Source organism: Dermacentor albipictus, chromosome 7, assembly GCF_038994185.2.
Source record: "Dermacentor albipictus isolate Rhodes 1998 colony chromosome 7, USDA_Dalb.pri_finalv2, whole genome shotgun sequence".
Taxonomy (NCBI): Eukaryota; Metazoa; Arthropoda; class Arachnida; order Ixodida; family Ixodidae; genus Dermacentor; species Dermacentor albipictus.
Window position 1 is genome coordinate 122,724,470 of NC_091827.1, and position 25,588 is coordinate 122,750,057.

At 47.9% G+C, this 25,588-nt stretch overlaps 1 protein-coding gene across 4 annotated transcripts in view; it reads right to left on the reverse strand.

Moving 5' to 3' along the window:
* The window catches only part of LOC139047605 (probable chitinase 2), a 343,683-nt gene that overhangs the window by 284,465 nt on the left and 33,630 nt on the right, over positions 1–25,588 (reverse strand). For all 4 annotated transcript variants that reach the window (XM_070521462.1, XM_070521466.1, XM_070521464.1 and 1 more), the window contains exon 2: positions 962–1,222. In XM_070521462.1, coding sequence (XP_070377563.1) covers positions 962–1,222 — 261 coding nt within the window. The remainder of the gene's footprint in view (positions 1–961; positions 1,223–25,588) is intronic.

Sequence of the window (25,588 nt, forward strand, 5' to 3'; positions counted from 1 at the left end):
TATTATTATTATTATTATTATTAAGATATCAAGACAGAACCAGAAAGCACATTGTATTTTTCGTTCATGTACTGTTACACGTTAGCTTCGTTGCCTTTTGTTCACCTTTTTAAACACTCTCCTCTCTAACCCCCATGACCCTCAATATATAGCAAATATATAGCCCACAAATTGTACCTGCAACAGAACAATATGTTAGGCTACTGAAGGGCGCCCTTAAGAGGAAGCTTTAGCTCGGACCCAGTTCCGATAACACCTACTCAAATACATCTAAAACAGAGAAACTGTTTTCTGAGATAGGCCCTAGGCAGATTCTGAAGATATTTGTTGCATTTGAAAGAAAAGCTTAAATTGCAGTGCCTGTTGGAAGAGGAATTGTCATTTGTGGCCTGAATGTTGTAAAAAGAATTTTCAAGAATTTGTATCTCTGAAAAGAATAAAAGCACGAAGTCTATAAATTCGTAGCTCTAAACCAAGAACAGATATCGCATTTCTGTAAAGTGCATCCGTTAGATCATCTAAAGTGGACACAATTGATATGCAGGTTCAGATCTTATGTGAATTGGTTCCATTGCTTACGAGGGTTTTGCGAAAGGTCTATTCACATATTACTTTATTTTTAACCACGTGTAACCTAATTTTGTCCACTTTAGATTCTCTATTAGATGAAATTTAAAGAATCGATTTCACATCTTACTGCTGAGCTCAGAATTGTAAATAGAATAAATAGTTCCGCTTTCTGAGAGTTTGCAATATATTACTATTTTTTATAATGAATTCACGACACAAATAAAAATCACCACAAACAGACACTACACTTTAAACTTTTCTGCTGAATGCAACAAACCTCATCAAATTTGGCACAGTGGTTGGCGAGAAAACATTTTTTTTTTCTTTCCCATGCATTTGTGCAGTAACATCCGAGCTAAAGGTTCTTGAGCACACTAAGTAGAATGCTTACCTCACTACGGCTGTCATCATTCAAATCCTCCGCAGCAGCTTTCGTTTTCTGCCGGCGACGCGAGCTCGCCTTGGACTTCGATGGCGCGGGTGCAGCAGGATGCACTGCAACACTTGCCCTGTGCCCCCTTGCGGCTCTGGGAGTCAGTGGATTGTCCGGTGTTGCGGGTTCGGCAAGGTTCTTTTGATAAGAGACAGCCATGGCTGCTTTGGGACCACGCTGCTTTGTGTGGCGTTCGTTGACGAGGGGATTCCGGAAGATCTGTAGATTGACAACAAACATTCGCGTGGATTATAGGCGTAGTGTACCGCTATAGAGGTGTCACTGAGGGCCACTTAGTGGGTGTTTTTGAAAGTACACTCGGGAACGCGACATCCTTTGTAGAAAGGATGGCTGAAGTTCACGGCCACGATTTCTCCATTGTTCAGGTGCCACACGGCCACCTCTGTGATGAGAACAGCATGAAAGCTAGGGGCTCTATGAGAGCGGATATGCACACCATGCCAAAGGAGTTTGGGACAGCCCAGGCAGCACACATGCCAAGTTCGTCCTGCAGACAAGCGTAAAGACGTCCACGTACGAAGTAGAGCTCGTGTTTTGTACCCGTCTTATTTTGTTGACTAATGTGACGTCTCATTCCATGTTACTTTACCCTTGCCGCATTACTGTTTCTGTACCAAGCACCTGTCGTTGGAGTAGACTTTAGGCCCACCTCCGTGGCGCATAAAAGCTACCAACTTTCGACGTCCACCAGTCGGCGATGGTCGCTTACCACCAACGTGCAAAATCTGGCTGTTCTCCACCGATATATCCTCTCCAAATAATTGCCGCCCAGGGAACGCCACCACAGGAACTGGCCGCGCGCGGTGGGGAGCGCGGGCCAATGAGATCGTGCCGATGGCTTCTGCACGAGTCGAGCTCGTCGGGCCGCACAAAGCTCCCATCCTCAAGTTTGCTGACAGACGCCAGCGCCACTCTTTCTCCTAGCGGATAGCCGCGTCACCACGTATCAGCCACCGCCTCTCGGAGGCGCTCGGGATGCAAGGCATCATTGCGACATTGCTCCTGGCGTCGCCATTATGTGGCGATGATTCGGCGGTCGGGTAGCCAAGGCGCCCGGTACTGCTGCGTGGTGAGCCATCACAACAATGACAAAAACACTAGGGGCCTACAGCCGTATTTCAAGTTGTACAATTTCCTCGGCAAATAGAATGAAAGGAATGCGGGCAGGCAAGGATAATTGCTCTGTACAGTCTCTAGTAAGTCGTAATGCGAAAGCTTGCCGTTTTAGTGAATTCATTGTAAGGTTCGTTACAGCGCAACACCAGACACGGACAAAAGGAAGGTATAAAACAACGACACGGTGCTGACTCTCAACTGATATTTTTATTGAACATATGGCTAACAAGCTCGTATCCAGCATCTTTGTTCGAGGGGGGGGGAAGGGCCCAATCCAAGGCAATTTTTGTATGCAAATGAGGGGGGGATGTACCTTTACTAGTAGAAATATGAATAATGCCTACCATTCACCATAAAGGCACGTAAACCCGCAAAAGAGAATTGAAATAAGGTGTACCTTACAGGTACGCCTGTGAGATACACCTCTCCTTTACTTGGCAAACAATTGGAACCGCATCAAATGAACTCGCGCTTCACAGAAGCGCAGACAAACATTGCCAAGAACAAGTAAACAAGCGAAAGTGTAAAATAAAGATTTCTAGTACAGTTTTATGAGTTAGCTCTAAATATATTGTAACGGATACGAAAGGCGCGGACAAGAAGAGAGAAGAGAAGACGAAGAGAACGAGGAGTTAGAGAGGCTGGGCTGCGCTACGATCACGCTACCATCATCGTCCAATTCTCCTGTAAATAAAACCATTTCTTCGCAACTCTTCGTAACAGTTGTGGTGGTAGGTGCGGGGTAATCGACACCCGAAGACGGAGGCAGAACCACAAGTTCTTCGACGGAGCCGTCACCTTGCTGGACTCCCACCGAATTCAACGGAGCTGAACATGTCCCACGACGCAGACGAACAACGGCCCATTCCAACTGCAGCCCCGACAAGTTTTGTTCTGCAACTGAGAGATGCGCGTCCCTTCGCCGAAAGATCGGACGAAGACGTCGAGGAATGGCTCATCCATTATCACCGGGTGAGTGCCGCCAACAGGTGGAACAGCGCTTCTCAGCTTTTGAACGTCGTGTTCTTTCTAACGGATACTGCGTTGTTGTGGATCGACAACCACGAGGAAACATTCGCAACATGGGGAAGATTTGTTTCGGAAATCAAAGAGCGATTCGGCGACTCCGTGACGAAAAAGAAAAGGGTAGAACAGACGCTACTGCAACGTGCGCAAGTACCAGGCGAAACCTGCACGACCTATATGGAGGCAGTAATAAAACTGTGTAGGAGGGTGGACTCTGGAATGTCCGAGGAAGACAAAGTCGGACACATCCTAAAAGGAATTGCCGAGGATGTTTACTATTTCCTCATTGCAAAGGACAGCCTGGCTTCCATCGCTGACATCATTCGGCACTGTCGCACTTTCGAGCAACTAAAGACGAGGTACATAACGCCGAAGTTTGGCAGGCTAGCCAATGTAACGACAGTTGCAAGCGTGGACAGCAGCCAGTCCCTTGATCTTGCATCAACGATCCGACAAATAGTTCGGGAAGAACTCAGCCTGCACGCGCAAGTGACACATCCAGGCACTCATAGCTTCCGCCTACCACCAGATTTTGAGCCAAACGTGGCATCCTTCTCCCCGTATCCTGCTGCAAGGGGCACTGAGGATTATGAACTCACACCCCGACAGCAGCCACGTCTCTACGACAGAGGCCCTACTTATGACGCTCGGCCACAACGCGAGCAGCCGCGTTTTTACCCCCGAGGCCCTGCGACTTCTGTCAGGCCGCGACAAGAACACCACCGACCCTACTACCACGACGCGACTTATGAAAGATATAACGGATTTCAGCAAGCAGCAGAGACACGTTATCCACATGACCACGAACTTTCTCGCCGCGCGCAGCCGTCTACTATTCGTTTCGAGGAAGACGCTGTGAACCGCGACCCTCCCTTGTGCTACAACTGCGGTTCCACAGGCCATATAGCTCGGTATTGTCACCAAGCCAGTCAGTCACGTAGGACACCATCGATGTTCTCGCCACCCAGAACTCATTCTTCATATGACCTGCGGACGACCGATTTGCTTCCAAGGGATCACTTCTCACACGAGACCAGACGCAGCGATTCGCCAGCATCTGAGCGGAGTTTGACGCCACCAAATAGCCGTCCCCGTCGCTCTCCGTCCCCTCGGCGCCGTTCTTCCTCACCGCCGCCGGGAAACTAGCATCTGCGGCCAATGGAGGTGTCGTCGCCGGACGGTCTTTGCAATAAATAGCTCTGCCTGTTGTGATGTACAGAAACAAAGTGAATGTCTTGATTAACGAAATACCGACCATGGCGTTAGTTGATACTGGGGCGACTGTGTCTGTGATGAGCCTCGCTTTCAAAAACCGTCTAGGCCACACAGTTATGTTTTCTTGGAACGACGGTATTACCTTTCGTGGAGTAGGCGGCGAGTGGCTTCATCCCCTTGGTGTTTGTGCGGTAAGTGTTTTGTTGGCTGAGAAAGTGTTTGTGTCGGAATTCCTTGTTCTTTCTCGTTGTTCGCACGATTTTATTCTTGGTATCGATTTTCTTAAACAGTGCGGCGCTTCCGGGGACCGTGGCTGTGGCGAAATATCATTGAACAAGTTATTATTATCAGCACATTCTGAACAAAGCTCGGGTGGTGAAGACAGGGACGCAGACACACTTAGTGTTCTTTATGAAGTGATTGCACTATCATGGTGCCTGACGCCCGTTCGTGTTTCGGCAACTACTGTTGATACTGATTGTGTTGACCTTGTAGTTATACCTCTCCGCATAAACTGTGCTAAAAAGATATACTTGTGCCCTGCTCTGTCGTGTGCATAACGAAAGGAGTCGCCACATTGTGGGCGCTGAACTGTTCCGCCATGCCAGTTGTCCTTCCTCGCGGTATGAAAATCACTCTCTTCGATAAAGCCGCATGTAGCTCCATAGCGGCACTAACTACGGACGTCTCTAAAGCTTGCTCTCCTTGTGATAATCGCCATTCTGAAGAGCTAATGCTTGACATGATCAGCAAGGCTCTCGGCACAGCGGAACGGCAAGCACTAGTACAGGTCCTTGCCAGGCATGAGGCTGCATTTGACTTCACGCATGGAGGTGCACCCCTTCATTTACCGTCGTCCCGCGCTCATCACAGAATAGATACCGGCTCAGCACACCCCATCCGCCAGAAGCCCTACCGAGTGTCATCGTCCGAGCGCAAAGTTATTGCAGAGCAACTCAAGGAGATGATGAACAAATGTGTCGTTCAAGAGTCGTCTAGTCCATGGGCAGCCCCAGTAATCCTGGTCCGAAAAAAAGATGGCTCCTGGAGATTCTGCGTGGATTACACACATCTAAACGCAGTGACGAAGAAGGATGTCTATCCAGTACCGCGAATCGATGACGTCATTGATTGCTTACACGCTGCTTCTTACTTCTTAACACTTGATTTGAGATCGGGGTATTGGCAAATACCTATGGACCCTGCCGACAAGGAAAAGACTGCTTTCGTGACTCCAGATGGCCTATTCGAATTTAATATTATGCCTTTTGGCCTTTGCGATGCTCCTGCCACCTTTGAAAGATTCATGGACACAGTACTACGTGGTCTAAAGTGGGTGATATGCATGTGTTACCTCAATGATGTTGTTCTGTTTGGCCGCACGTTTGAAGAACGTAACGAATGCCTCAGTTCCGTTCTCGACTGCATTGAGAAGGCTGGACTGGTTCTAAACTAACAAAAGTGTCGGTTCGGCGAACGTCAAACGCTGCTCCTGGGACACTTAGTCGACAAGGATGGCGTCAGACCCAATCCTCGTAAGATTGAAGCGGTGAGCTCCTTCAAACCACCGCAGTCAGCACGAGAACTCCGCTCATTCATTGGCCTATGTTCCTATTTTCGCCGTTTTGTTCCCCGGTTTGCCGACATCGTTTACCCATTGGCAAGTATTTTGCGACAAAATGCATACTTCAATTGGACACCAGAGTGTGACGCATCATTCTCTCAACTGAAGTTTATACTAACGTCAGCACCTCTCTTGCGTCACTTCGCTCCATGTTGCCCAACTGAAGTTCACACTGATGCTAGTGGAATCGGGATAGGAGCGGTGTTTGTACAACGTCACAGTGGCGCAGAACATGTTGTCGCATATGCCAGTCGTTCCCTGAGCAAATCTGAACGCAAATATACGGTTACGGAACAGGAATTCCTGACAGCCGTTGTCGCCATACAAAAGTTTCGGTGTTATCTTTACGGTAGACGATTCAAGATTATCACCGACCATAATTCTTTGTGCTGGCTGGTCGGTTTGCGTGATCCCTCTGGTCGCCTCGCACGTTGGGCGCTGCGCCTCCAGGAATACGACTTTGTGGTATCGTACAAGAGTGGCCATCGTCACGCTGACGCAGACTGCCTCTCTCGGATTCCTCTTGCGACTACCGACTGCGATGCTGAGAATTTTGGCGACTGTCTCGCTGCTGTTACTTCTTCGTTCCCTGACGCGGCAGACTTTCAGCGAGAACAACAGAATGATGTTACCCTCAATCCGCATTTTGTCGCCGCCTGTACTTCTAAAGGCAGCGGTCGCTTTACTGTCCGTGATAAATTGCTCTACAAAACTAATTACTCCGGGCATGGAGCACGCTTTCTGCTTGTTGTCCCCGAGAGTCTCCGCTCCGACGTTCTACGCGCTACGCATGACGATGTGACATCTGGTCATTTCGGCTTCGTACGAACGCTGCACCGCACGCAGGAACGCTTTTACTGGCCCAAGATGTACGAAACAACCAAGCGCTATGTTGCTAGTTGTGAAACATGCTAACGTCACAAGCGACCGACCGCCGCAGCGCCGGGTCCCCATCGGTCATTGACGCCGCCCAGTACGCCATTCGAGCAAGTAGGCATTGACCTTTTGGGTCCACTCCTGTTATCTAACGACAAGAGCCGCTGGATAATTGTCTGCGTAGACTATCTTACACGGTATGCAGAAACTGCAGCCATACCATCCTCCAGCGCTGCTTGCGTGGTGGTCTTCCTGCTGCGTTCCGTGGTCCTTCGTCATGGCCCACCACGTGTCATCATCAGCGACCATGGTCGCCAGTTCACTGCTGATGCCATGGAGGAGTTACTTCGTTTGAGCACTTCACAGTTCCGTCATTCCACGCCGTATCATCCACAGACCAATGGCCTCGTTGAAAGGACGAACAGGACGCTGACCAACATGCTTGCCATGCACGTCTCCTCCAACCATAAGAACTGGGAGGACGTGCTTCCGTTCATCACTTACGCCTACAACACGGTGAAACACGAAACCACGAACTACAGCCCATTTCATCTCCTGTACGCAAGGTTACCGCGAAGCCCTCTGGACACTTTCTTACCCTTCGTACTGCACAGTGACGATTCTGTATCGAAGACACTGTGTCTCGCCGAAGAAGCCCGTCGAATAGCTCGTCTTCGTACTCAAGCCTCGCAAAGTCGCTCGAAAGAGCGATACGACGACCGTCACTTACAAGTATCGTTGGAAAAAGGTGACTTGGTCCTTCTTTGGACACCGCAATGCAAGCGTGGATTGTGCCAAAAGATCTTGTCACAATATTCAGGCCCATTTGTAGTTGTGGACTGCCTGAGCGAACTCACTTACGTCATAGCTCGCCTCCTGCGCAATGGTCGGCGATCAAGCAGAACTCAGCTGACTCATATTGCTCGCCTGAAGCCTTTCTACCCTGCTTGTACATCCTGACTCGCCCCACATGCTTCGTCTGCTTGCGGGGAAATGTGACGGATACGAAAGGCGCGGACAAGAAGAGAGAAGAGAAGACGAAGAGAACGAGGAGTTAGAGAGGCCGGGCTGCGCTACGATCACGCTACCATCATCGTCCAATTCTCCTGTAAATAAAACCATGTCTTCGCAACTCTTCGTAACAATATATATATATATATATATATATATATATATATATATATATATATATATATATATATATATATATATATATATATATATATATATATATATATATATATATATATATATATACATGTATATATATGTTTGCGAAACAATTAGAGTTCTTTTATCCCTCGTTTCCTGGTCTACCAATTTAAGTGCCGAAGCCGACTCGTGTTGTTGTTCGGGAAGTCGCGTAACGATGCGTGGTCACCGGTCCCGTACGAACGCGTAGAGTGCAGGACGCTGCGGTTCTAGACGTACTGCGCCCACCGCGGAAGCGTAGAAAAACAGCCACTTAACCACCGCAGAGAAGTGGCTACGTCAGGCCGCTCTACTGATAACTGTAGAAGCGTCATTCAAAACAAACGGAATTCTCCATTTCCAGGCGCATTTTCTCTACTTCCTTTTTGAATCCAAGGATGTTGATCCATAAATATTTTTGCAAAGAATGGTTAAATTTGGTAATTTTCCCTTTTCCGTCCTGTTTGGCTGTTGTCTTGGCTCTTTCCCTTAGCAGATCCCTTAATTTCTCAACTCCTTGCGACTATTGTTTCCAGTTGCCAATTTTGCCCAAAAGTGTTGTACAATTAGGGAAAAACCAGACGAGGTAACGGGCGACAATCACATTGCTTATGGGTTTAATGGTCAATGCAGGGTCTGGTGATGGGCGCTGTTTCGCATCTCACTAAATCGATGAGAAAACTGGCCTTCACACCCCAGGAGATGCCGATAACTACCACCGTCCAAAAGGAGTGAAAAAATGGACAACCATTCCACTCTGTGAAGGTGGGATGAAAGCGAGAGCTGATGACAGTCAAAGCTCTCAAACGAAAATCAAAGTGCTTCACCTCCGCCGCGGGTTGGCTCGAAGGTAATGCAATGCCGGGCCGACCCACGGCAAAGGTGAAGCAGGTGTTTAGCACTCCCTGTACGAGGGCCGATCCCGACGGTATTGCAATACCTGGCCTACCAGCGGCGGAGGTGAAGCAGGCTTTTAGCGCTCCGCATATGTGGGTCCATACCGAAGGTAGTGCAATGCAGGGCCGACCCGCAGCGGAGGCGAAGCAAGAGTTAAGCACTCGCCATACGTGGGGTCATTCCGAAGATTTCGAAGGGTGCGTTACAAGTCCCCGAGCCAACAGGGGTATCTGCCATTGAGCTTGGACCCTTGCTGCACTATCACCAGGACCGCCACACATGATGGCTTTCTTTTTTGTTGATGGACGCCGAAAAAACTACGGAAGATTAGTCATATACAGCTTTGGCTGTAAAAGGCAGCAAAATATTCACCGGCGACTAGACTGATTTGTCGGCGCTTCAGGAATGTCTGTGAGGAGTGGTGGCGTTGACGTGGAGGGGGGGGGGGGGTGGCCCCCCCTTGGGTACGTGCCTGATGTGTAACATACGTATAGGTTCCAGTTCATAACCATGACATGCACGAGACACAGATCTAGATACATCGAGGCAACTGTGACCAACTGAAGTATAATCAAAATTGACATAGGTAACGCAGTTCCTTGTCATGAATGAACAATGTTCGCTGATACAAGCCTTGTCCCTAATGTTTATATTATAAGCATCAGCGATTTTCCTTGTCAATTGGCTCACGTGTTTAAAAATTACATTACTTTTTTTTAAATAGGGGTGACAACCACACAACTTGCAATGATCTGGGAGATGAAGTGGCGCAACCCCTTGAAGAGATAGCTCATGCTCTCTAAGTCGAATGTTCATACAGCGCTTCGTTTGTCCCACGTACTCTTTACCACAAGACGATGGAACGGCGCATACAACCTGCTTAACACAAGTGATGTACGCGTTCACATGGTTGGCAGTGCACTTTCCCTTTACTTGCTTATCTTTCAGCATATCAACTAACGGGCACATGCGACCTATCTTATGTTTCGCAGAAAAAGAAACATCAATGCTGTACCTTGAACGAGCGTTCTTAAGCCCGCTTGTGTACATACGTTACTACTGCGTTTTTCCTTTTTTCTTGTAATTTAGTTTTACCACGTTAGTCATTTATACCCTTGAGGCCACGAATGGTACTTTCACTCACACATGAAATAATCACTTCGGGGTAACCAGCGTCCAGTAAACGATTTACCTGATCAGAGAACGCCGCCTTCGACATATGAAAACACGACTTCTTTATTGCAGCATTTAGGATAGTCTTCGTTATAGCCCGCTCTTAGATTGATTGGGTTTATAGCTAAAAATGGGCTTAACCGACCTGCGATCATATTTCCAGCACACATGATTTTTACCAAAGGTTAACCTAAGGTCTAGAAACTGCAGTTGCTGATCTTTACGGATTCCGAAATTAATATCAAGTACCTGGAAGACAGTTAGTTGAACATCTGGTGTGCCTTCAGCGTAGATGTGGAAAACTTATATTACTCCCTTCCACATGCGCAGGTTATGAAATGTGTTAAAGACTGCCTAATGTGCGACAATAAATAGGAAGCCTTCATCAATGGTTGCGGTATCTCAATAGAAGCCTTTCTCGAACTTTTTTTCGTTTTACTTGAGATCAACCTTTGTTTCATAGACAGAGGATATGTACATACAAAAGTCGGAGGTATGCATTGACTCATGTGTAGCTCCTATCATTAGTGACATTTTTCTAGGTTATATTGATACACAACCAGAGGACCACCTTGCTAAGCTTTGCAATAATGTTATCCGCTATGTTGATTTCTTTATGGTATTTAACAGTGACATTCAGCCCGAGGTTGTTGATGAAGTTTTGACTTTATTCAGGCAGCACGGCAAGGGCCTTGATTTTAATTTCGAAGTTCCTAAAGATAATGAAGTGCAGTTTCTAGACCGGAGGTTAACCTTTGGTAAAAATCATGTGTGCTGGAAATACGATCCCAGGTCGGTTAAGCCCATTTTGAACTACGAATCCGGTCAATCTAAAGTAGTGAAGCGGGCTATAGCGAAGACTATCCTGAATGCTGCATTAAAAAAGTCGTGTTTTCATATGACGAAACCTGCTTTTTCTGATCAGGTAAATCGTCTACTGGGCGCTGGTTACCCCGAAGCGATCATTTCATCTGTGAATGAGGGTATGGTTCGCGGCGTCAAGAGCATAAATGACCAAGGTATTCAAACTAAATTAGAAGAAAAAAGAAAAAAACACAGTTGTACCGTATGTACACAAGCTAGCGCACAGGCTTACGAACGTTGGTTCAAGGTACAACATTGATGCTCGTTTTTCTGCGAAACATAAGATAGGTCGTTTGTGCCCGTTACTTGATAATTTGCTGAAGGAAAAGCAAGTGAAAGGAAAATGCACTGTCAAATATATGAACGGGTGCATCAATTGTGCTAAGCAGGTTTTGTATGCCATTCCATTATCTTGTGGTCTAGAGTACGTGGGAAAAACGAAGCGATGTCTGAATGTTCGACTTCGGGAGCATGAGCTATCTCTTCAAGTGGTTGCGCCACTTCATCTTCCGGAGCATTGCATGTCGTGTGGTTGTCGAGCCTATAAAAACTAATGTCATTTATAAACACGCGAGCCAATTGACAAGGAGAATCGCTGATGCTTACAATATAAAGATTAGGGGCAAATCATGTATCCGCGAGCCGTATATCGCCCTTCATGACAAGCAACTGCGTTACCCATGTCAGTTTTGATTATGCCTCAGTTAGTCACAGTTGCCTCGATGTATCTCTGTGTCTCGTGCATGTCACGGTTATTAACTGGCGCCTATATATATGTTAGACATATCTTTAATAAAACTATCAGTTGATAGTCAGCGCCATGTCGTCGCATTATAAGTTCCTTTTGTGCGTGTCTTGTGTTGTGCTGTAACGAACCTTAAAATGAATTCCGACCAAGGGGCCGAACTTGCGGTCTTGATGTTTTACTGAATGCTTAGTATAATGTGCGGCAGCGTTGTTGTTGCGCGTCGTAGCTAAGCCATAACAGTTCGCTTATGGCGCCGACAATATCGCTACAGCTCTAGTTCGACGGGCTTTGAGTGACGCAGTAAGCGTCGGCTGATTTGCGCTTGCGACGCACATAGTCCTCAGTCGTTTGTCTCACAGCGCGCGCTTTTGACAGCTAGGCCATTTGTATATAGTACGCGGAACGTACTGTGTGGCATCTTTACTCTGGGAGTTGCGCTGTGAGAAGAGGGCAGCAGCGGTTTGAATCACTTTGGCTCTCGGTCATTCTTTAATCTCAGACAACAAGGGCACTTTGGATCGCGAGAAAGCCCGATAAAGTTCAAAGTTTTTGGTCGTGATCAAGAATGGTAGCTGTTTCATGGCCCGAGAATCGGGATCGACTTGGTTGAGCTCACTAAGCATATTGGTGCAGATGAGAGCCTACGATCACGACGTACTGGATCCTGATCGTGTAAAATCCTGGTAGAAAGTGCCCGTTAGAAGCAGCGAATCCGGAGTGGACCCGATAGCACTCCAAAGTGCTTAATCACCGTTTGGTCTAGTGGTTCGTAGACCGTTTCTCAGACCAAGGCGTAGTCGTTACATGACTGCGTATTTCTGCATTGTCACGTTACCTGCCCATGACACCTCTGCTGGTTATATGCTATAAGGTTTCGTTCATCGTACAGAAGTGGCACTGGAGAACCGTTACGATCCGTATATACGCCTAAAGCCTCGATGTGTACCTTCGTATCTCCTACAAAAGTCACCTGTCCCAATTTTTGAACCCATTAATATCGCTTCTACTGCAATCAATCCATTCCTTATTTTTATATCTGCTATCGCCACCTGTCCGTAGTATACCTGATTCAATGAACCAGGTTAGGTGAGTATTTGTCACCACCTGTTTCGAAAAGGAGGCTAATATGTCATCATCATTATGATCACCAAGCAGCGCTGCCTGCGAGAGCAATTGAAAACATTGCCAGGCGGCGCAGTCACGTAGGCGTGTTGTGTACCAGAGCACGGACTGCGAAATTGCGTCTTCCGTATTGTGTGTCTGCGCAAGCCTTCGTTCAGTGACACAGAAGCCTCGAAAACCCGAAGGGCTGGCACTGGCCCATGAAATCCATCATATTTACAGACAGGTAGCGCAAAAAAAACGAGGAGACAAGCCTACACCACTGAACTTCTTGCGTTAGTCAAATAAGTCGCGCTTCTTTGCTTTCGCATGCCACTTTGTTTAACGTTTTCGCATACGAAATTATTATTCATGTCGCACAGTCAGTTGTGTGGTTCTCGCAAGCAAATGGAGCCCAATAATTATTAAAGGGGAGACTGGAACTTGTAGGCTCCTCTGGGTACCACTGCTGAGCGTCGACAGGAGCGGCCGCTTCTTGCAACTGCGGCGAGTGCTTTGATGTGAGGCGATATGACTGCATGTTATAAATAGTAGCAATATCGCCAGAAAGGCGCATCATCGATTGCGATAGCAAATTAGTAGACAGCTATACAAAGTAAGGATATTAGTTTTATCGGCCGTTTAAAATTAGAAACATTTCCTTAAGGCTCACTCAAAGTAAGCCGAACAAACACCGATTTAAGTCGGCCGACTCTCAACGACAGCGCGTTTTCCTTCGTGTTGGTGCCTCTATCACACTCTAGCGATGCCAACAATGTGCCGATGGCTGGCTGAGACCTCGTCGTTGGTGCAGTTTGACAGAGGTGCCGACACAAAGATAAAAAACGTTGTCGCCGACAGTCGGCACACCGAAATCGGTGTCGGGCAGGCCTAGCCTGAGTGAGCCCTTAGTAACCGAATTAGCAAGCATTAGCAGCTCGCACAAGCCCACATGAACACATCGCACTTGATGAGCGCGGACACTCGCTGCCAGAGCGCTGTGCAGATATCGTGGCTACTCCAACAAATTCTGTTCTACTTCAACTTTCATGATTTCACTTCCAAGTCGCAGATGCCTCGCGAGGCGGCGAAAGTGAAAATATCGACCTTTTGATAGGCGCTGATCATTACTGGAAAATTGTCATGGGATCCACTGAGCTTCTCAGCTCCAAATTGATGGCAGTGGAGACTGTATTCGGATGGACAGTCCAGGGCCAGGTCGGCACAAGGAAGTCAACAGGAGTCTGCTCCTCGGCTGCTGGCGTGATGCGGATAAGAGTGAGTGAACAAATTTACAAGGAAATATCAGCACAGCTAAAGTCTTTCTGGGAGCTCGAGCACATCGGTATCAAAGAACATGAGCCAGTTCGTCACGAGGACGCAGTCCTTCAGCACTATAAAGAAACCGTCAACTTTGAGAATGGCCGCTATAAGGTGTCGTTCCCTTGGAATTCGATGGTTTACGAGCTTGGCGACAACTACGAGTGCGCAGCAAGGCGTCTTAAAGCACAGACAAAGCGCCTCTTGGAAGGAGATTTGTTGATTAAGGAATACGACGCCTGCATAAGAGACTACATAGAAAAGGGCTATGCAGAGCCAGCCAGCAAGGATTATGGCACGTCGGAAGGTCTGGTGTACTATATGCCACATCAAGCAGTTGTTCGTCGCGAAAGCCAGACGACAAAACTGAGGGTAGTATTTGATGCATCATTTTGTGCGAAAAATCGCCTCTTACTGAACAATGTTTTGGAAAGTGGCCCAAACCTAAACCCAGAGCTCATTGATCTGCTGATCAATTTCCGCACTTACAACATTGCCATCGTTGCGGATATTGAAAACGCCTTTCTCCAAATATCACTATCAGAGGGCGATCGGAACACTGTGCATTTTCTCTGGCACGCTATGACGCCAAAGAAAAGGGAAGAGCTTCCAGCTGTGGTGACCTATCGCATGACTCGCGTGCCGTTCGGTGTCACGTCGAGCCCATTTCTCTTGGCTGCAACGTTGCAACATCATCTTGAAGGCCTGCCGGAACGGTATGCTGAAACTGCAGGTATTCTGCGCAAGCATCTTTACGTGGACGACCTTGTAACTGGGGTTGAAAGCCTTGACAAGGGTAAAGTCTTGTGCCAGGAATCCAAAGATATATTGTCTCAAGCAGGGATGCGGCTACACAAGTGGATGTCGAACCACCGCGATCTCGTAAACTTCTTAGAGAATGGCAATGTGGAGAGAACGAACGCTGATGCTGGACATGCTGCAGCTACAAAGGTATTGGGAGTAGGTTGGAATGCTCAGGCTGACCACTTTGAACACAACCTAACTTCACTCATCGACTTCCTCTCCGCAAGAGCCGACAACAAGAGATTTGTGCTGCAGGTCTCGGCAAGAATTTTCGACCCTTTTGGATTTATTGCTCCCACAACAGTATGCGTAATGGTAATGTTGCAGAAGTTGTGGGAGTTGGGAATCGGTTGGGACGATCCCTTGCCCGAAACATTGCAGCCTGAGTGGGACTGCTGGTGTAGGGAGCTTCCATGCATTGAAGGAGTGTCTATTCCAAGACTGATAGCGGCAGACTTTAGAAACGATGATACGGAGAAAGCGGTGCATGTTTCTGTGACGCAAGCCGGAAAGCCTATGGTGCTGTCGCATATATCGTGACCAAGTCTCCGTTCGGACTAACAAATGTCAGCTTGGTCATGGCTAGATCAAGAGTGGCCCCTGTGAAACGCCTCTCGCTACCCCGATTGGAGCTGATGGGAGCCCTTAGTGGCGCGCGACTATGCCACTACGTTTCCAAGGCCTTGGATCTGAAGAACGTTGCTACCATCATCTGGACTGACTCTACAGTAGCTATGTACTGGATCAAGGGAAACACTGCCAGATGGAAGCCCTTCGTGGCAAATCGAGTCTCAGAGTTGCAGGCGCTGACAGATCCCAGGGATTGGAGACACTGCCCAGGCTCAGACAACCCCGCTGACCTAATCACCCGCGGCATTCTCCCATCGGCCCTGCGGGAAAGCGAACTGTGGTGGAAAGGACCCCGTTGGCTTCAGGAGGATGACACGTATTGGCCAATGATAAGTGAGCCGAGCTCGAAGGTTGGGGAGTGCCAAATGGAAGAGCGAAAGGTGACGGTGATGCCCATAGTATCATCGTGATCCATGGCAATTTTCAATGTTGAGAATTATAGTTCACTGAGCAGAGTCGTGCGAGTAACTGCGTGGGTCCGCCGCTTTGTCGACAACTGCCACAACAAAGGAAGGACAATCGGCCCATTACGAGTTGAAGAAGTAATCGGCGCTGAAAGATACTGGTTGGCTAAAGCTCAAGAAGATGCGTTCAGCGACGACATTTCAAACCTTAAGAATCAAAGACCGCTGCACAAGAGCTCTCCTGTTTTGCCTTTCACCCCGTACTTCGACAAAGAGGGCCTCATGCGAGTTGGTGGACGCTTGCAACTCATTGATAACAACAAAGAGACTAAGCATCCCATCGTTCTCCCTGGCAATCACCCCCTCACGTCACTGCTCATACGGAAGGAACATTTGAGACTGCTGCACGCAGGCGTACGCTATACTCTAGCACAGCTGCGAGAATCGTATTGGATTATCCGAGGACATCAGGCCGTAAAGAAAATTATCAAGCAGTGCTTCGTCTGTCACAAACAAAGTTGCCCTCCAGCTACGGAACTAGTAGCACCACTTCCAGCTGACAGAGTGACAAAGAGAAACCCGTTCCACATCGTTGGCATCGATTTTGCAGGGCCCTTGATTTGTCAACAGTCACGCGACAACGAAAAATGCTACATCGCTATTTTCACCTGTGCTGTGACACGTGCCGTCTACCTTGAGCTCGTCAGCGACCTGTCGGCTACAGCCTTCCTCTTGGCCTTTAGACGCATTGTGGCATGCCGTGGAATCTGCTCGACGGTGTATTCGGACAACGCGCTCACATTCAAGCGTGCCGCCAGGGATCTAAAGGCAATGTTCATGCTGTTGCAAGTCGAGGAATTGCAGTCATACTTCGCCGGAAACCAGATCAAATGGAAGTTCATTTTCGAACGGGCAGCTTGGTGGGGCGGATTCTGGGAGCGGATGGTGCGATCTGTGAAAGCAGCATTGCGAAAGGTGTTAGGTCGCAGCAGCTTGAGTTTCGAAGAACTGACCAGCGTTCTTTAAGAGGTGGAGACCGTGATCAACTCATGCCCTTTGACTTTCATATATGATGATGCTCAAGAGCCAGAACCACTGTCACCAGCTCATTTCCTTGTAGGAAGAAAGTTGACGACCCTTCCTCCACACCTGCTGCCGGACGAAATTCCTGGCGGTGGCATGCATCTCTCACGACGCTGGAAGTACCGGACTGCCATGGCCGACAGTTTCTGGAGACGGTGGCGGAAAGAGTACATATTGGAGCTGTAATCGGCACATATGTGCCGACCAACGACATCGAGTGGTCTGAAGAAAGGCTCATTGGTGCTCCTGAGGGAAGACCGCTTGAAACGCCACATGTGGAAGACCGCCGGAATTAAGGAAACGTTTAAGGGTAGAGACGGCAGGGTGCGGTCCTGCAAACTGGTATTAAGTGGGGGAACTGAGGTGAAGCGACCGATACAGCTGCTGTATCCCTTGGAGATTTTGGAGCAATGAGCTCAATAATAGTTCGCTCATCCGGGGGAGGTTGTTGTATATCCTCCATTCTGGAGCCAAAGTCCCCCTCCCCAGAGGCGCCGGACATTTGATAAGCCCCCGCGCTGCGGACCACCGACGAAGTGGCAAGGAGAACTCCCTCTCACAGGCGCCGGACACTTGATACCCCTCAAACTACGTGCCTTACTGGCGGGTGCGATGTATACAAACCAACCGGCGGTGCGGTGGTGCCTTCCAAGTGTGGAGCGGAATCTGGCACGTCCGTGGTGCAAGAATGCTTGTGTGGCATGATGTATTATGACTTTCTCCTTATCACTACTCTCTCCCATTTCCCATACCTTCTAGTGAAAAATAAAGCAGTCTTCTTGATGCGCTCGAAGCGAAGGGACGTCTGTCGTTTTTCCATAAGTTCAAAGTTCTCCGTCTCTTATTCCACAACAGGCTGTAGACCCGAAGTGTGATACATAACGGTGTAGAGCAGCGTGAGAAACTTCTCAATAAATTGTTTCCAACACGATATATCTCACGTGAACCTTTTTTCGGCGTTCCAAGGAAGCCCTCGAAATATTAAAAAAAACCACGCGATGGGGCGATTGCGCACTCTTATTGTGCTGCTCTCAAGCATGCGATGCATGAACAAGGTTGGCTGCAGTGAGACTAGACCGCGACAGAGCGCTACGCCTTGTGTAGGTATCTGGGGATGCGGCTCTTATCACATGATGGTGCAAATGCATGCTGCTAGCTGAGCGTTACTGAAGCGATAAAACGTCCAAGGCCACGAAAAAGAAAAGACGAAAGCAGCATTTTGATTCTGCTTGAATGAAGCGAAGGGCGAAGCGCGTGGGAACGATGGGAGGTGATGACGGCTGCTACAGTTTTGTCTTTGTACACAAATGACATTGTAGTAGTTCTCGAATTCAACGATGATGCTTCAACATTAAACCTTAGGGCTCGAATAACAGCCTATAAACCAAACGGGGACAAAACTAATTAATGTTGAAAATACTTTGGCTATATTCGAGGAAGATTACACATGTCTTTTTCAGACGATTACTCTTTCCGCACTGGCCCCATCTGCTCTCCTTCTCACACTTACTGTCTACCGGACGTTCTTTTTGATCTCACACCCCACACATGCAAATCGCTTCGTGGTCGCAGTATCGGGTGGTCGCGTCTGGCTTCACACTTGTGCACCATGGCTGGCGTGTCAGTCCCTGAGAGAATGCGCCCATGGGCTGTTCCAGTTTACCGGTTGTAGATCATGCGTTATGTACCTCGTTTGAACCAATCCCAGCAAACTGCAGCATATCCAGTGCTCCTCAGGCGCCCGTATCCCTGCGTGTTCTCCACAGCAACGCTATTTGGCTGTGGCCAACGTTGAGCAGCAGATATGATTTACTCTAATGAGGAAAGACCGAATATGGTTTTGGCTCTAAATGCGTCAAGTGGACATAGAAGGCGCGCAGTGGAGCTATCTCAGTGCTGGCATCCAGGTACACGTCCGAGCTCAAAGACGATTGCGTGTGCATATGAAACGCTGAGACAGATTGGGACTTTTACGAAGAAACGACACAAATCTTCAATCCTGGGCGAGGATGTGGCGACAGATATTCCGTCAAAATTTTCTTCACACCCCCATGCAAGTGTTCGTAGTGTGGGCGCCGTAGCTGAAGTGTCCAAGTCTTCAGTGTAGAGAGTACTTTAGAAGAGGCAACTTCATCCGTACCACGTCCTGCTGCACCATAACTTGAAGCCCCGCGATTTCAAAAATTGAAAGGACTTTGCAAACTGGATTATAATGAAGACGGAAGGGGACCCAGGCTTTGTCAACAAACTACTGTGGACCGATGAAGCTACATTCTCACGTAATGCCCAAGCGAATATCCGCAACGCTCGCTATTGGAGCGACGAAAAGCCTCACTCGGTTTTGAAGACACATCACCAATATAAGTGGTCGGTTAATGTGTGGCGTGGAATTTATGATGGCACTATCATTGGCCCCGTGGTTTTTGATAACACGCTTACAGGAGAAAGATACGTCAAGGACATCCTTGATGGGATGCTTGAGGATTTTCATTGCGAAATTCGATTGGTTAGGATCAAAGATATTTGGTATCAGCATGATGGCGCTCTGGCACGTGGCCACAGCAGAGCTTGCAAATGGTTTCATGAAGTATTCCCGCAGCAGTGGATTGTACGGCATGGGCCCATTGTTTGGCCGACCGTGTCGCTAGGTTTAACTCCCCTCGATTTCTTTCTCTGGGGCTACGTCAAGGATCAAGTATGCCGGACACCATACACAACATCAGAGAACCTAAAAGAAAAATTAAAACAAATCTGCAATTCCATCCGTAATACCATGGTCAAGAACACCTAGGAAAATGTGCCTATGGGATTACAAATGTGCACTGCAGCAGAAGGTGACCTCTTCGAACACGTATTATAATCAAAGGGCGCTTTTTAGATTAAAGGTTACTGAAAATCATTCCCGCCCTAACGCCGCCTCCCAACCCAACCTCATTACACTCGGTCGGCAAGCTGCCAGCACTTACCCATTTCAAGCATAAAAAATAAAGCTATGGTCTTGTTCTCTTTCGTCTCCTCAGACGCTTTACCGTTTCAGCACCGCTCGGCCAGCAGCACGCCTTTGCCCCGTCATGCAATAAAAACTGCATGACCATATACCTAAACAAGACATAACGCCCTGTCGCGGGTCAGTCTCACTGCAGCCGACCTTGTTCATCCATCGCATGCTTGAGAGCAGCAAAATAACAGTGTGGAATCGCCCCGTCACGGGGTATTTTTTCATATTTCGCGGGCTTTCTATGGAATATGGAAAAAGGATCACGTCTGATATATCGTATTCGAAACTATTTATTTAGAGGTTTCTCAAAGGGCTCTACAACTTTGCGTATCGCACTTGATGTCTGCAGCCAGTACATAAAAAAGTGTAATAATTAAACATAAGTAATCCGTTGTTGAGGGCAAAATAAAAAAAAATTGCCTGAGTGACTTTAGGTCAGCACCAACATTATTCATGCGGTTCAGCTCTCGTCCGGAGTGCCTCTCATTTTTAAAACTTCGTTTCATATAAAACTTTGGCTCAAGTTACGTGGGACAACCTGTATAACCGACGGTACCGTATTGGGGTTGAACGAGTTCGTCTGATTCTTTATGGCATTAATCAGCAGTGTGTTGCTCTTTGGTCCGAGGTTTTTGGTTAACTGTATTGGGATATTATCGGATGCTGATGCCGTGTTAGTAGCGGCATTTCCTTCTTTTTTTTACGTGGAAGTTTTCTGTGGTAAATTTTATTCTTTCAGGCTTCTCTGTTGTTGCTGGATTTGTTTGAATCTGATCTACGCTTTTTTTGTGCCGAAGTTGTCCACAAAAATGTCTACGTTATGCCGCAGCCCACCGTCTCGTTCGAAGGTGTTACCGTCGCCATTGCATATAGCCGTTTGCGAATTTTAGTTGGAGCTCCGAGTGCTCTTATAAGGTTCCAGACACTTTTTTGTGTGCCTTTGTCTCTTTTGCGAAAGTTATGCACCCAATGGGGGGGTTCGCTTGTCCGAATAATTTTCTCTTGTGCGAGCTCGCTCGCCACCCTTTGCTCCACATTTGTTACATCTAAACAGCAGCTCTTCGTGTAATCCCCACATTTTTGGTTTCTCGGTGATCCCTTGACGCCTCCTTGTGCTCTTCTCTAGCTTGCTTTATTTTCTTGTTCCTCTCTTTTTATGCTTTTATATTGGTCGAAGTTTTCGATTAGAATTTCTCACAAATTTTAAGGTTAAACGTATGTGATCGCTACCCAGGCTATTCCATGTTCCATTTGTCTGCGGGTGATACGGGGTCGCGTGGCGAAACTGGAAAGCACAGAGACGCAACAGCTCTTCAGCTTCGTCGGCCACAAACTCGCGACCACCATCGCTCAGAATAATACGAGGGAGTCTCTGACGTAGTATAACGGAGGAGAGGAGGACGCTCGATATGTCGATAGCTGTGGCGGTTGGCGTCGCTGCGGCTTCATCATAACGCGTCATGCTGAACGGTTGTCGCCTGTTGAGCGCGGGCGTGGGTCGAGAAGATCTACTGCAGCCATTTTGAAAGGAGATGATGGTGGTGCCACAGAGTGAATGAGTCTCACTGCAGTACTCTTAGGACGCTTGAATTGCTGGCACTTGGCACAACTGGCCACATAAGCTTTTATATTCCATCGCATACTAGGCCAGTAGGATTGGCCCTCGATGTGGTAGCAAGACCTTGTGAAACCCATCTGCCCAGCGGTCGCGTCATTGTGCATAACATGGAGCAGGTGTTTTCTCAAATTCTTAGGGACCAATAAGAGAGGCGGGTGCAATCAGTCGTGTAATTCATTTTGTGAAGAGGGCATCCAGGTCGCGGCCATTGCGGTGTTCATCTCGGAAAGTGGCCAGGTGGGGAAAAAGAATGTCTTCGGGGGCAGCCAGATACTCATCGAAATTGTCGGCATCACATCTTGTTGGTAGAGGGAGTCTCGAAAGTCAGTCGGCGTCCGCATGATGGCGGCCACTCTTTCAGCCAATTGGAACGTCAAATTTTTGTACACGTGGCGCCCGTTGACCAAGGCGGCCAGACGGGTGGCAGAGATGATGATGATGATATGTAGCATCTAATGACGCAAAAGCCGGGTGGCGGAGACCAACCAACCAACATAGTAAACGGTGATCAGTAATGATCGTAAAGCGGTGACCGTAGATATATGGGCGGTACGTATAGACTGCGAAAATTAAAGCCAGGCACTCTTACTCAGTGATGGTGCAGTTCTGTCCTGCATTGCTAAATGAACGGCTGGCGTAGGCAGTGACAGGCTCGGCGTCACCGAAACGCGTGGCCAGGACGGCACCGAGGCCGCTTCGACTCGCATCGGTATACAATTCTGTTGTGGCAGGGGTGTCAAAATGGCGAAATGTGGGTTCAGAAGAAAGCAGGACTTTCAGTTGACGAAACGAGGAATCGCAGTCTGCTGCCCTGGTCCAATGCTGCCCTGGTGCAGCAATGAAATCAGAGGATTATCGGCAAAGTTGGGCACTAAACGTCCGACGTTCGGGCACTGACCGAAGAAACATATCCGGTGGCGTCGTCAATGCGGTGGTTTAAAGCCAATAAGTGCAGTGACCTTTTATGGGTGTGGTCGCACACCGTGCTTGTACGCTAGATTCCCTGGCGTAGCGACGTGAGAAGGCGTACCAGTGATGTAGACCAGCGCTGGCGTGTAGGCAGCGATGTCAAGCTCAATATGGATATCCGGGAGGTAGGACGTGTGGCGCATCGGCTCCGCCGATTGTCGACAGGAACCTCAAAACAACACACCGCACGCCGAAAATTTGGATTTCATCCGACGCCGAACATTGAAAGGATCCTGCAGACACCGACCTGAGGCAGGTGGGTCAATTTTCGCCACTCTAACGCTAATCTGAAGCCCTTGCCATTCCGCGGTCGAGCTAACCATACATAACGAGGGCTAAGCTCGGCGCAGCCCGCGCCGGGAATTCTCTGGACATGCCGATGCAGAAGATCACGGGGTACGAATCGGCTCGGCCGAACTGATTTTCGCTAACTCCGTGACAAGACCGGCGGCGGTAATGTGCCTAAAAACATTCCAAAAAGTACCCACAATATTTTATATAAGGATGGCCACAGAAGGAGCACCAGAAACTTGACTTGTTAAAACTGAGTACTCGCGAGACTAGTTACACCAGATGGTCGAGCTGCTTTTCGTTAAATGTGTCAGAAAGCCTAGTGCAGACAACGTGCCTCAAAAGTACCACAAAAAGTACTAACATTACGTTATATAATAATCGCTGTCAGAAAAAGCACCATAAACTTGTGTTAGATTCAGTAAACGCGTAAAAAACTACACTCCATGGCCGAGCTACTTTTCTGCAACTACGTCACACGGTCGCGTGCGGACAAAGCGCTTGAAAAGTACCCCTTAAGTACAAGCGTTATTTTATGCATTGATGGCCGTGAGGAAAAAGCCCCACAATCTGATTTTGGTCAGGTTACTGCGCGGATCGGACGAACTGCTTTTCGCTAACTGCATCAAAAAGCCGGGTGCTGACAACGTGCCCCAAGATAATCGCAAAAGTACACAAATTATTTTCTGTAATGAGAACCACCAGAAAAAGCACCACAAGCTTGTCTTGGCAAGATTCAGGACACGCGAGACTGAGTACGCCATATGGTCGAGCTGCTTTTTCGCTAACTGCTTCAAAAAGTCGGGTGCGGACAACGTGCTTAAAATGTACCCCCAAAAGTACCAAAATTGATTTTTTAACTTTTGAGGTTCATCAGAAAAAGCACCACATCGTTGTGTTGGTAAGATTTAGTACACGCGAAACTAACTGCGCCACTCGGCCGGGCAGCTTTTCGCTAACTCCTTGGCAAGGCCTGGTGCGGCAATATGCCTCAAAATGCTCCAAAAAGTACCGACATTATTTTACATAATAACGGCCATATACCCAGCGCCAGAAATTTGTCTTGGTAAGATTAAGTACGCACGAGACTAACTTCACCAGACGGCTGAGCTAATTAACAATATTTAGGGTTTTACGTGCCAAAACCACTTTCTGATTATGAGGCACGCCGTAGTTGAGGACTCCGGAAATTTTGACCACCTGGGGTTCTTTAACGTGCACCTAAATCTAAGCACACGGGTGTTCTCGCATTTCGCCCCCATCGAAATGCGGCCGCCGTGGCCGGGATTCGATCCCGCGACCTCGTGCTCAGCAGCCCAACACTATAGCCACTGAGCAACCACGGCGGGTGGCCGAGCTAATTTTCGCTAACTGCGCCACAAGGCCGGATGTGGATAACGGGCTTCAATAGTATCCCAAAAAGTACTGAAATTAATTTGCAATTTTTGAGGGCCGTCAGAAGAAGCGCCACAAGCTTGTGTTGGTAAGATTCAGTACACGCGAAACTAATTGTGCCACTAGGCCGAGCTGCTTTTCGCTAACTGCATGAAAAAGCCGCATGCAGACATCTTGCCCCAAAAGTATCGCAAGAAGTGCCGCAATTATTTTCTATAATGATGGGTGTCAAAAAAGCGCCACAATCTTGTCTTGGTAAGTTTGAGTACACAGGAAATTAACTGCGCTAATAGGCCGAACTGCTTTCCGCTAATTCCGTCAAAAAGCCTGGTGCGGACAACATGCCGCAAAAGTATCGCAAAAGTGCCGACATTATTTTCTGTAATGAGCACCGACAGAAAAAGCAGCGCAAACTTATCTTGGTAAGGTCCAGTGCACGCGAGACTAACTTCACTAGACGGGCGAGCTGCCTTTCGCTGACTGCGTCAAAAGGCTGGGTTTGGACAGTGTGCTTCAAAAGTACCAATAAAAGTACCGAAATTAAGTGTCAATAACGATAGCCGTCAGAAAAAGTGCTACAACCTTGTCTTTGTAAGATTCAGTGAATGCGAAATAAACTACGCCAGACGGCAGAGCTCTTTTTGATAACTGCATCACAACGCCGGTTGCGCACAACGTGCCTTATTATTGCCCCAAAATGTACCGACATTGCTTTACATAACGATGAGCGTCAGAAAAAGCCCCACAAACTTGTCTTGGTAAAATTCAGTAAACGCGAACCTAACTGCACCAGACGACATATCTATTTTCGCTAACTGCGTCAAAAGGCAGGGTGAGGACAACGTGCTTCAAAAGTTCCACAAGAAGTCCAAAATATTTTCAATAAAGATGGCCGTCAGTTTTAAAGGCTCCACAAACTTCTCTTGCTAAGATTCAGTAAACGCGAACCTTACTGCACCAGACGACAGAGCTCTTTTCGCTAACTGCATCACAAGGCCGGGTGTGGAGAACGTTCCTCAAAATTACTCCAACATGTATGGACATTAGTTTATATAGCCATTGACGTCACAAAAAGCGCCACAATCTTGTGTTTGAGTACGCACGACATAACTGCGCCCCTCGGCCGAACTACTTTTCGCTCACTGCGTCAGAAAGCCGGGTGTGGACAACATGCTTCAAAAGTACCTAAAAAAGTACTGAAATTAATTTTTAACAATGAAG